Here is a 12,744-nt window from a genome sequence, read left to right as displayed (position 1 = left end):
GTTACCAGTCAAGCAGGGAGGGGGGCAAACAAGAACTCGGATTCCTTCCGAGAGGTCACTTTCTTACGAAAACACAGCTCCCGGGCAGAGAAGGGCCCGTTTGGTGGTAAAGTTTGCTTGTAAAGTTGTCTAGTAAAGACACAATCCTTACGGAACGGAACGGAGCGAACGGTATGACGGTTTACCGGAAAGATCTTACGGGAACGAGAGAGAGAGGAAGTTTTAAAGATGGGAATGGACTCAAAAGAGGCGAAATCCGGCGCCTTTGAATGGTCGATTGTTGTCTTAACATACAGCGGACTCCCCAAAAACACCGGAAGCAGAATGGGACACATTCATGACACGAATGTGGGGGGGGGGGGGACTCTATCTACGGTAAACAACTAGCGCATCAAAGATGTCGTCTTGTTAGACACTTGCCACACAATGACCATGTCCCCAAATGGGGAGGTTTTGTACAGCTCCTAAAGCAAACCCCCGCTTGCAAGAGTGTCTGGTAGGACACAGGTTCTAACTTCTTTACAACTCCACCGACTTGACGATGTTTACCGGTCCCGGTGGTTCCGATGGGATACTTCTGGGATAGTTCTCCAACTTTTTGCCCCGGCGACGAGTTAGGATCGCCTCCTCGTTCCGTCGCTACTCCGATTAGTGGTGACCGAAGCAATAGCTCCCTGGTCCGTGGTCCCGTCCTATCGCTACAGTCCTAGGGGAGCTGCTGGTGTCTTAATGATTTCTTTATTAGGCATTGTGTTCGGTGTGACAACCGTGGTTGAGTTTAACGTGTTTTTTTTTTCTCTCATATTCGAACAGCTTCACTTTTTTCCTGGAAAATCATTCCACGGGAACCTGTTTCGGAGCGTGTTGGGCAAAACAAAAAAAAATCCCACCCATGCACATTATCGCCTGTTCGTGCTCATACTTTCAGCGCGTGTGGTGATCTTGAGAAATGGTCGACCAACCAGTGCTCAAAACGGACCTCTAGCGCGGAGACACATTGGTTCACGTAGGCCTTTCCGATCGATGAACGTTTGGATAAAGCGTGGTGGAAATCGAGATCATTTCTATAACTCTGCGCGTGGTTAGCAAATTATGATCATTGCTCACTTGCGCACACGATCATGACTGGAGACTGGCCATCTCCCAGGTGGCCGGTTGAAGTTGTACGTGGAATGAGATACCATTTGAGATTTGCCGTGCAAAGCTCACCGGGTTCGGGTTGGGCTTGTTTAAGGTTTAGTGGACATACTTTAGATTCTTTCCGTCAGTTCTCATTAGCTGTTCGAGGACGAATGGGATTGCAAGAGTTGCCGTTGCGTACTCGTATTTGGTTGGTGTAAGGAACGCGTGCCTTATTAGCACGTTGAAAGAAGATGAGTCCTCCTTCCTTTGAATAAACCGTCAGTTAATGAGGGACAGAATGGAGCTTGTAATCAGTGGCAAATATCGTGAGAATTTTGTTTAAAACACACAAGGCGGCGGTAATAATTATACTCATTTAAAAAAGATTGCTATCGTTAACTCGACGACCGAAACGAAACCTCGCCCAAAAGCTGCAGCGGGTGACGCTAATTAATAAAGCTATCGGTAAGATATTGGTCCGGCTTGTCCGTGCCTTGATCAGCGTGGACAAGTTTCACGTTTCGCTGCGGGCGGGCTCCAAGTTACCGTATCGGCATATATAGCAGGAAGGGGGCACTTGTTTTATTTTTTGTCCCAATTTGGCCGCCGGTAATTAGCAATCGTACGATCTCGGTGCAGCCGTTCGACAGCCACAAGGGAGCCATTTGCTAACCGATCCACCAACAGTCACCCTCCAAATGGCGCATCGCGCACACCATCGTGATTAGGTTCGGACGGTTGGTGGCCCGATTTGGTGGCGCATTTTAAAAACGACAACCACCCGAAGGACCGAGGGACCGTTCGATCGGTGTTCGGTTTCGGACCGGTGATTGGCGTTTGGTGTCCGGTCACATGCACGATATGCTACGGACGATCTGGCCGCAACCGTCGGTGGGGATTGTAGCGCTAAAAGTGAATGCTAATGAGCTGGGGACATTCAGGCGGCTTCAGGCTGACCGTAGGTGACGAAGACGTTGGCAAAGCGTAACACAACTATTCTTTGTTTGGTAGCCATTTTTGCTGCTAGCCACATGCCGCGTCCTGCAAGCCATCTTGAAAGGTTTGCGAGTGCGTTACAGGTGATATGACGATTGACACAACTCCTGGGAATGTGCAGGCAAGAAGTATTCTTTAATTCGTTGTAGAAATTTATTACAGTTGAAAAAACGAATCTTTCTTTAATGTACAGTTTTAATTCAAAAGTTTTCTCTATATACTTTGATTTTTTGTTAAAAAATATTCAAATTAAGTAGTATCCATGTGAGCTATCATTAAGCTTAGGTTTATCAAACTCTTCTCAAAATTGTTCTTAACATAAAGGCTGTCTCTAAACCTTTTCATCGATGGCTTTCTCCCTTGGTTTGATATTTATGGCTGTCATCTAGCAGAAAATTAATTCTTGCAGAAAATTAATTCTTGTGTTCTGGCTTATGATTCGATAAACAAGACCATGAAGATAATACCGAAGAATTACCCATACTGCATACACTATTTGAGGCGTTTTGAGGAGCTGGTTCTCCTAGACACTCTAGACACTAGAGGGGCTTCTAGACACTCTTTGAGGTGGTTTAACAATTTTCGATTTTTGTTGGTTCAGGACCTCGTTTGCAACTATTCCATAGCCATCTTGTATATAACAATTTGTCAAACATTGGTAAGATATTATATATTAATAGATGTAATGTCCTGGGGTAAATTAGACATCTAATATGACTCTTTATATATCGGATATGCTAAGTGAGTTTGCTGAAGTAATAGACCACATCTTTGGAAAACCCTTGGTATTTAGAAGAATAGCTCTGAGTGAGTTCCAAATTAGAGTCCACTCATACTGTGTAGTCTCACGATTTGTCTGATCTGCCAGATGACCAGAGAGCAGTGCAGCTTGTGAGAACTGCAATAAATGTTCCATTGTAAATGGGATTAGTTTAACAACGGTTAGACGAGCACTGAAGACACTTTTGATAGTTTCCATTGTATATGCATCATAAGAACACAAGACACTCTCACGGGTGTGGATCCCTTTTCGCCTTCTGTCTTACGCAAATAATGTATTATGATTAACACATAAACATCAGAGACATCAAAAAGGATAGCAACGTGCCACATCTCTTTCTACACTCTGTTCCGTAAGGCGTTGTGTTCCGATCAAACACAAGATTGTTTGAAAACGGTTCTGTTTTAACTGGAATGGAAAGAAAGCGACACTTGGAATACACGTTTCCGCAACAAAAAAAATGCTCAAACGATGTTCCGTGTGAAAGCAATGGGACACACAATAAAAACGGAACAGAAAAGCCGCCGCAAAACCCTGCGGGAACCCGCGAGGCCGTTTCGCGAACCGCAACAACCCGACGCTAGATGTCACCTAGCTGATAAGAAACCCGGATGGCGCAGTACGCCTCATTGTGTTCGCCACGCTCATCATCAGCGGCAGTGGATCATAAGGTCCACCAGCCTACAGGAAGCACCAAGAAATTCAAGGTCTCCAGCAAAATACCGCTTGCCCTGGATGTGGCCTCCAGAGGGGCGGCGGTGGTGGACAAATTTCTGTCCGTCTCGCTGATCCAAAGACGCGATAAGAGTGTAAATGCTCTTGCAAGGCGGGTGAACGAATGGATGGAAGAACACTCCAAGTTGCGCAACACTTGTTCACGGTCCCGGTCCCGAAACACACCGTTGGTGATACCCTTTTTAGGGTCGCCAAGAACTCGGGGCCCCGAGCTCTCCAAATCGAAAAAGAAGCGGGCCCATTTATGCATTCTTCACCCTTTGGAACCCTCTTTTGGGAGGGAAGGAACGGGGCCATATGGGCGCGAAGGGGGGGCTTCACAAAGCGATGTGTTTGTGTGGAACTGATCGGCACTTCGGTCGTGCGGGGAAACGGGAACGTTAGGATTTTTGGATCGTACTGTCATAATTTGGACGACGGGCCTTCCCAACGGCGACGAGGGAAGCAAACGGGAAACGACACCAAAAGGAGTCACAACAACGAATTGTCAAGATGGTAGAATGCACGTGTGAGACGTGCAAAAATTTTGACAAGTGTGTCCATCCGCGCGCACGGTTGGAAAAGTTGGGCGATAAACGGGAGTAGTCGAACAGTTGGAGTGTGAATTCCATTCCACTCCGGTCGTCCGTTTCATGCCTTATTAATTCCACCGCCACTCATTCAGTGTTTTGCGCCCGATTCTCTCACCTGGAGCGAGCCTGGGCGCGTCGTTGCGGTGCAGAACGAACGCAGAGCCAAACCAACTTTTGATCATATCATCATCCTGCGCATCCCATCGGGTTCAACTCGTCGGTAGGCTCGTGGTGGTTGGTGTTGTCGGTCGGCATTCCTTACGCGCACCTTCACTAACCCACTGTCCGACGGCATCGCGGGAGGTGCCACCGAGTGTGCGAACTGCATCCATCCAACTGCCGGGTAGATATACGATCGGACACCAAACTATGCCGGCATGACTATATTCGCGCGCTCGCCGGCTTTCCTCCCCCGGCGATATTCAACTCCGAAGCCCGATCCGACCCCTTTTTGCTCGCGGAATGTATCTTTCATATATTTATTCAATCGATACCCGTCCGCGAGAAGGAAACGTTCCGGGAGGCACCAGGAATTAGCTGGTGTTTTGTGGAATTTTTAATAATTCATTAAAATACCTCCAGTCACTTTGGGGAGTTTGTAGCAGGTGGAGTTTGGGGGAGGTTCTGAAGGTGGAGGAGGTGTAGTTCTTTGTGAAGAGTTTGTGTTAGTTTTGTTATAGTTCTGTTTTTGTCGTCTAAGTTTGTGGAATGTAACATCTCAAGACTCTTGGAGTGTATCTTTTCCATCTGCATTTGACAGAACAACAGGGAAACAAATGTTTAGAATAGCTCAAGAACTAATATTTATTAAATTTGTCTGTTTTGTTTTTTTGCAGAGCCACACGGAACACATGCCATTCAAATGCGAATACTGCGCCCGACTGTTTAAGCACAAACGTTCGCGCGATCGTCACACGAAGCTGCATACGGGCGATCGACGCTATCGCTGTCTGCACTGTGAAGCCGCATTCTCCCGCAGGTACGGCCAATGCTTCCAATCGCGACAAACGTTACACCGAATAAAGGAACGCAATTGTTAAACGATGCCTTTTTTGTTTTTGCAGTGATCATCTGAAGATCCACATGAAGACGCACGACAACCAGAAACCGTTCCAATGTACGATCTGCAATAGGGGCTACAATACGGCGGCCGCCCTCACCAGCCACATGCAGAACCACAAGAAACAGCTTGCCCTCACCGGAAGCCCCAACCTTACGTACAGTCCGCGATCGACGACAAGCTCTCTCTCCAGTGGAGGAGGTGGCAGTGGTGGTGGTAAGCGGGGAGCAAAGTTCTCACCGTATGCAAACGATCCATTGCTGCTGATGAGCCGTGGCAGTGCCAAACTATCGTCCACACTGGCGAAAGCCTCGGCAGGGAATATCTCCAGCAATCGTACTCCAACTCCGGGCAGTACTGGAGCGGGCAGTACTTCCGGCGGGCCGGCCAGTGGAAGTGCTCATGCGGATCTGCTATCCTGCCCGTACTGCACACGAACGGATTTTAGCACGCTAGAGCAACTCGGACTTCACGTACAGTCCATGCACGGCCACGGAGCCTTGGGACTGTTAGGTGCTGCCGACTCACCAATGCCGTACTTCGCACAGGGTAATCGGCGCGCCGTAACACCGGATGGAAATTCACTGTCCCTCGGTGGACTCGGTCCCTATCCGCCAATCACATGCGAGTTCTGCACGATGAAGTTCCCAACCGTACCGCTAATGTTTGCCCACCTGAAGACGTCACATCTGGACCGTCTGGCTGGTGGGCCAGGGCTTCAGCGTAGCTCGCCAAACGGTACTACCGGCAGTCCGTTGGGAGGATCACGGCCCCCGAGTGGGTTCCATCCACTAGAACAATTACACTTCAACAAGAACCTGCTCGGGAATGCTTTCCCCGCACTGTACGCTGGAATGGGAGCTGGTTCGTCGACCAACATCTCCAGTATGTCCGGGGGCAGTATTAAAATGGAACACCGAACAACGGCCAGTGCGAACGGGCGGGATGAGAATGGAAACGAACAAAGTGAGCTGGGAAGAAAGCGCAAACGGAAAGGACATGATGCGGATAGGGAGGATAACCATGGCGGTAGTAGCCGTAAAAAGGAAACCCAACAAGAGGATATTGAAGCTGACGGTAATAATGACGGTGAGGATGGTGCTGATGGTGATAACGAACATTTTGAGGAACGAAACGAAGATAACGTTAATCGGGATAGCCCTGTTGACATGAAAGAACCACTCAATAGTCACGATGCGGAAGCTGCAAACATTAAACAGGAAAGTAAGGATGATACAGATCCAACAATGCCCGAAGCCGCATCGCCATCCACCTCCACAAGGTCGTCCCCATGCGATTCCCTCGGTTCGATTGTGCACCCCAACAGTCACCCGCCGTCCGGACGAAACAGTCCCGCGGAGCAGCTCACACCGACCGATCTCAGCCAGCCGAAGATGAAGCGATTGAAGCTGGAAACACTGCTGGAGGATGAAGAAGAAGTGCCCGAACCCGACAAAAAGCTGATGGTTACCGCCGGTCGGTCCCATTCGCGGGAGCATCATAAACAGCGTCGTCGCGAAGGTGAACCAAAAGAACCACACCCATCCGCACAGCATCAGCACAACGCCGTTTCTCAGCTGCACTCGTCTGCTGGCGGTGGTGCGAATGTGCCCCCACCTTCCCAGTCTGCTGCCAGTTCCAGCGCAGCGCATCTCGTCCATCAGCTTCCTGGTGCTTATCTTTGCAATCAGTGTAATGCCGCGTTGCCCGATTTCGAATCTTTCCGCACCCATTTGAAGGCGCATCTCGAGCAGAGTGCGGCCAGTGCGGCTGCAGCTGCAGCGATGCGGCTGACCGGTGAGCACACCACCGGTCCAGGAGGAACCAACACCTCCGGCACCACACCCGGTACATCCGGTGGATCGCTCTCACTGACCACCTTTCTCTGCCAGCAGTGTGGAGCAACGTTGAGTTGTCAGGCTGAGTACGAGCAGCATACGATCGGGCATTTCTTGGTGATGGCGGTAGAATATAGATGTCAGGCGGCAGGCGGTGGGGCAACTGCGGGGAGTTCCTGTACCGGAAAGACATCCTTCGGCAAGGTGGAGGATCTTCACAAACATCTTTACGAGAGTCATATGCAGCTGCTGTACAAATGTACGGTTTGTGGTGAAACGTTCGAGTCAAAGGTGCAGGTGCAGGTACACTTCGCCGTCAGTCATTCGGTGGAGGTGAAACTGTACCGATGTTCGGCCTGTGCAGAAGTATTTCGTTCCGAACGCGATTTTCGGTACGTTTCCAATGCTGCGTGCGAAAGGGAGTTGTATTATACGTTCTAATCTTCTCCTTTTACTTGTTACAGACAACACATACGGAACCGGCACTTAACAGCGGGTGCAGTGCAATGTATGTTCTGCCGCATGGTTTGTTCGTCCGAGCTCGAAATGCACTTCCATCTCGCATCACACGCCAGGAAGTTTAAGTAAGTGTTCACGTGCGCCCATCTTTCTTTGAAGATGTTCTAAGCTTTTGTTACACTTTTTAGATGTCCAGCCTGTCCAGAATCGTTCCACGTCGAGTTCCTATTAGACCGCCACATTCAGACGCAACACAGTCAGAAGGAAGCGGACTCACCGAATCGTAGAGAGTCCAATGCACTATCCACAGCGCCATCTACCGTACCCTCCGCTACTACTAATCCTTCGTTAACGGCCTCAACGGCAACGGGTACTGCCGTGTCCACAACAGCCACATCAGCTGTGGCAGGATTAGACTACCTGCACCTGCATGGTCAGATGGCGGCAATGGCAGCGGCAGCCGCATGGCCCAGTCTGTACCAGACCGCCAACAAGTTCTACAGCAATACGCTTCAGGTGGACACTCTGAACCAACTAAAACATCCACAGCATCTTCTGCACGGATTCTACGACACGATGCTCGGAAAGGCACACCAACAGCAACAACGTTCGTCCTTTCTGCCAGATCCTCCAACCGGCTCTGGGACCGCAATCGGTGGCAAGAAGAATCCTTTCGCTGGTCACTCACCCAATACCAGTGCCACTAACGCCCTGCTAGGGCTTGGGTATGGGGCAACATCGGCAACAAGTACCGGAGCATCACAACCACAAAGAACTGCTGGATCTCATACGCTTAATGGTTCTTCTACCACCGGACTCTATTCCCCCGAGGAGGGAACAAATGCAGGCACAAATGTGACCTCGGGTAGTTCTAAGCTTTATTCTCCCATTGCCATGATTCAACGCTATGGTGATGGTGGAGGTTTACATTCTACCGGTGCCACAGCCAGTACCGGTGTCCGACCAGGTGTAGAATCACCAACCGGTCAACTATTGCTGGCATCTCACACCACACTCGGACTGCCGGATCATCATCATAACGAACAGACGGGCAGGAAACCGAACCAACAACCGAGTGGAAAGCCGTCTTCAGCGTTGGCCGCTTCCGGTACACCACAAATGGCCAGTACTGGTGCGGGAAGCTGTTACAGCTGCGGCATCTGTGAGCGTTCCGATTTCAGCACGGAAAGTGAGGTGCAGACACATCGCAAAATTGTTCACAACTTAAAGACGGGCGTTAGTTTGCGCTGTGCGTACTGCAATGGAGATTTCCGTTCGAGGTATGTTTTTGGCGGGTTTGAAACCCTTTTCTTTAAGTCACTTGGTCACTTCTCTCTTCACTTATCATTTGTATAGGAATGAACTGGAAAATCATATGAAGGTCGCGCACAATACGGGCGGCGGCAAGCACAAGTGTTTGATCTGTGACGAAATCTTTCCCTCACCGGCGGTGCTAGCTGAGCATAAGCTGTCGCACTGTAAGGTGGGCGCGTCCGGGCGCTGTTCACACTGCAGTCTCCCATTGCCCGATGCACACACCTTCAAGCAGCATCTACAGGCACATCAGCAATCGTTGGGAGCACCGGTGACGAGCGGTACATCGTCGAATGCAGCAACCGGAGGAGCAGGAGTGCAGTGTACGGGTAGTTCCTCCGGTGGTCAAAATGTTGGAAGTTCTGCATCCTCAACAGGTGGCAATGCAAACGCAAACGCAGGAAGCTCAAATGCCGAACAGGAACGATTCCCTCAACAGTGTATCTGCTGTCGGCAAACGCTCAACTCCGAGTTTGAGATTAGTCTACATGCCAAGTAAGTTGGAAGCGAGATCTACTCGTGGTACTGAAGACTAATATCTAACTCTTTCGTAATCTTTCCGTCTGTTACAGATTCCACACCAAATCTCCGGACACAAACGAGCGTACGTGTGCACTATGCTTGGAACCGCTACCATCACAACCCGAATCCAGTACCAAAATTTGTGATCCTTGTCTGAAACGTCACAACTTCCCTTCGAAGCTTCTCTCGATGAACTTCCTTAAGCCTAGCGCATCCACGTCCCTTGGGCCAGCTCCTACCATCGCAGGTCCTACGCATAGCCTCGTCGGCCCATCAAACGCTCCTATCGAAGGGCGGACACCAGCTTCCAGTGGCATCCAGCACGAACAGCAACCAACGCCAGGCAGAGAAGGCGCATCATCCTCCTCGCTGTACCAGTGTAATCTCTGCAAGAAACCGCTTCCTTCCAGCCAAAAGCTTCAGGAACATCTGATCGATCACACATTCGCTGGCTGTGAAGAGCGGGGCTATGTTTGCTACCTTTGCTCTGCCGTTTTCACCTCCTCCGCAGGCTTACAGGCTCATCTGCCAGTGGCACATTCGAACGCGGCCGCCAAACCGTACGACTGCGAACGTTGTGGTGCAGCGTACTTCTTCCGAGCCGAACTAGAGCATCACCTGATCGATCATGAGCTGGGCAGGACGATGCGATCGGCCGCAGGTTCATTCGCGCAACCGTCCTCAGCGCGAGCGGGAGATGATGAGTGGCGTTCCGCACCAGATTCACCAATGTCGGAAGATGATGGATTGAGGGAGTCACAGAACGATCACATCAAGGAGGAACTTTGCGAACCGGAGCAGGATCAGGCTGGATCGTCGCCGTATCGTCATAAGGATGATGATTCTGAGGATGAAAATGAAGAACCCGCTGGCAATGAAGAAGATGAAGGAGATGATGCAGTGAATGCGGAACCACAAATAGATGAGGAGGTTGAGGAAGAGGATCGCATGGAGGATAACGATGCTGGTGGTCAGCAGATGAAGCAGAATGCCGGTGAACATGTTTACCAAGAGAACGACGTTCTTGAGGATGTAGTAGGCGCTGAAGAATCTAACGATGCAACCGATGTTGGTGAACAGATGGAGGAGAGGGATCAGCAAGAGCAACAGGAGCAAGAAGAGGACGAGGAGTACATTGAGGTTGATGAGCACACGATGACGATGGATGATGGCGGTGGCAAGGCAACGCATAACGAGCGTCTTCGCCGAACATCGAACATGTTGCTCAATGGTGGAAAGGATTGTGCTACGCTCTCCGCAACGACCACTCCGACCCTTCCAGTTGTTACTGCGGCCGAGTAAGGATGCAAACACCCTGTAGAAATGTTCCATCCGGTTATCGATAGCAAATAGGAATGAACAGTAGCACTAGGTAAAAGGAGCAATTTTAAAGCTAAACCGAAACTAGAACGCGATAGTCAAACGCACAAACACCAGATACGCCAACACACACCACACGAACGATTTCGTCCTTTTTGTAGAGTGAATGAACAGAAATGTGTAACCATTTTAATGTGTAAGTTGTAAGCCATTAAGAAAATGGGATGGCAATGAGTTACAAAGTTAAACAGGCGAAGGAACATTTCATTTGTACATTGTGGAAGCTTTGTGCTAGTAGCTTAACAATCATCGGTTAGGATCATCCACCCTTCTGTGGAAATTAACTAAATCCTCCTTCCTTCCTTTCTAGAGCGACAACGTTCCACACACTCGTTCGTATAATCATATCAAAACAACAAACACACCAAGACGCTTTTAGTGAAAATGTAGTACCAGTGTTTTGTATATTTATTATTTCGCACGTATGTACACGCACAGGATTTATTAATGATCAATAAAGAAAGTAGTAGAACATTAAACTCACTCACTGTGGAATGAATGGCGGATCTAACAACGGTAGGTTCATTTTCAAAGCAAACCCCGGAGCGAAAAGATTTCCGCCATGCGCCAAAAATCTTCTTTAAAACCAGCTGTTTTCCGATTTCTGACACCAAGAGAACATGTTTCAAAAGAGATGACATTGATTCCCCTCCAGAGATGACATTGATTCCCCTCCAGAGATAACATTGATTCCCCTCCAGCGTGCAATACAGTCAACTCCATCGGCAATTAAGATCGCATACTATCAAACTCATGAGAACGACCGCTAGCGTAAGTGAGAACGCTCAAATGGAAAGAATCTTTCATCTCTCTCAAAATCCCATTCCGCCGATACGAAATGCCATACAAACCACCTGTTTTCCGATTTCTGACACCAGGGGAGAAGGTTTCAAAAGAGATGACATTGATTCCCCTCCAGAGATAACATTGATTCCCCTCCAGCGTGCAATACAGTCAACTACATCGGCAGGTAATATCACATACTATCAAACTCACGAGAACGATCGCTAGCGTAAGTGAGAACGCTCAAATGGAAAGAATCTTTCGTCTCTCTCAAAATCCCATTCCGCCGATACGAAATGCCATACAAACCACCTGTTTTCCGATTTCTGACACCAGGGGAGAAGGTTTCAAAAGAGATGACATTGATTCCCCTCCAGAGATAACATTGATTCCCCTCCAGCGTGCAGCAATACAACTGTTCCGCTCTCGCGCGTTATCGTTGACGAGATGAAATGTCTCTCACAAACAACAGTTATGCCAGTACAGTGCGTAACGTAATTTCATACATGTTGACTTTTTATATATTTTATTTATTTTTATATATATATTTTATTCATTAATATTAATATTAATTAATTTAAAACAACAGATCTTCACGCAGTACGCGGGTTCCTTTGATTATTAGAATATTAATCGATAGCGACACTGTAACAAATATAAACGAAATCAAAAACCAAAAACACGCGCCCGATATTTGTTTTATTGTGGCATCGTTTCATGTATAATGAGATACGTCGTCGTTCGATTGATACCACCACTGCCACCTGTTGATGCAGAACTCCCAACATTTTGACCACCGGAGGAACTACCCGTACACTGCACTCCTGCTCCTCCGGTCGCTGCATTCGACGATGTACCGCTCGTCGCCGGTGCTCCCATCGATTGCTGATGTGCCTGTAGATGCTGCTTGAAGGTGTGTGCATCGGGCAATGGGAGACTGCAGTGTGAACAGCGGCCAGACGCGCCCACCTTACAGTGCGACAGCTTATGCTCAGCTAGCAACGCCGGTGAGGGAAAGATTTCGTCACAGATCAAACACTTGTGCTTGCCGCAAACTAACGCCTTAACACTACACTTAAGTCGGGGACAATTCTGCGATGTGTCTGCACTTCACTTTCCGTACTGAAGTCGGAACGCTCACAGATGCCGCAGCTGTATCAGCTACCCGTACCAGTACTGGCC

At 48.9% G+C, this 12,744-nt stretch overlaps 1 protein-coding gene across 1 annotated transcript in view; it reads left to right on the top strand.

The window, feature by feature from the left end:
* The window catches only part of LOC128306360 (uncharacterized), an 82,030-nt gene extending 70,785 nt beyond the window's left edge, over positions 1-11,245 (top strand). The window contains exons 5-10 of the mRNA XM_053043845.1: positions 5,043-5,185; positions 5,271-7,496; positions 7,569-7,688; positions 7,752-8,843; positions 8,920-9,372; positions 9,450-11,245. Coding sequence (XP_052899805.1) covers positions 5,043-5,185; positions 5,271-7,496; positions 7,569-7,688; positions 7,752-8,843; positions 8,920-9,372; positions 9,450-10,701 — 5,286 coding nt within the window. The 3' untranslated portion in view covers positions 10,702-11,245. The remainder of the gene's footprint in view (positions 1-5,042; positions 5,186-5,270; positions 7,497-7,568; positions 7,689-7,751; positions 8,844-8,919; positions 9,373-9,449) is intronic.
* Positions 11,246-12,744: the final 1,499 nt, after the last annotated feature.

This window comes from Anopheles moucheti, chromosome 2 (assembly GCF_943734755.1).
Source record: "Anopheles moucheti chromosome 2, idAnoMoucSN_F20_07, whole genome shotgun sequence".
Classification (NCBI taxonomy): domain Eukaryota; kingdom Metazoa; phylum Arthropoda; class Insecta; order Diptera; family Culicidae; genus Anopheles; species Anopheles moucheti.
Note: the sequence above shows the minus strand (reverse complement) of the source record. Positions and strands in the feature narration are given on the sequence as shown.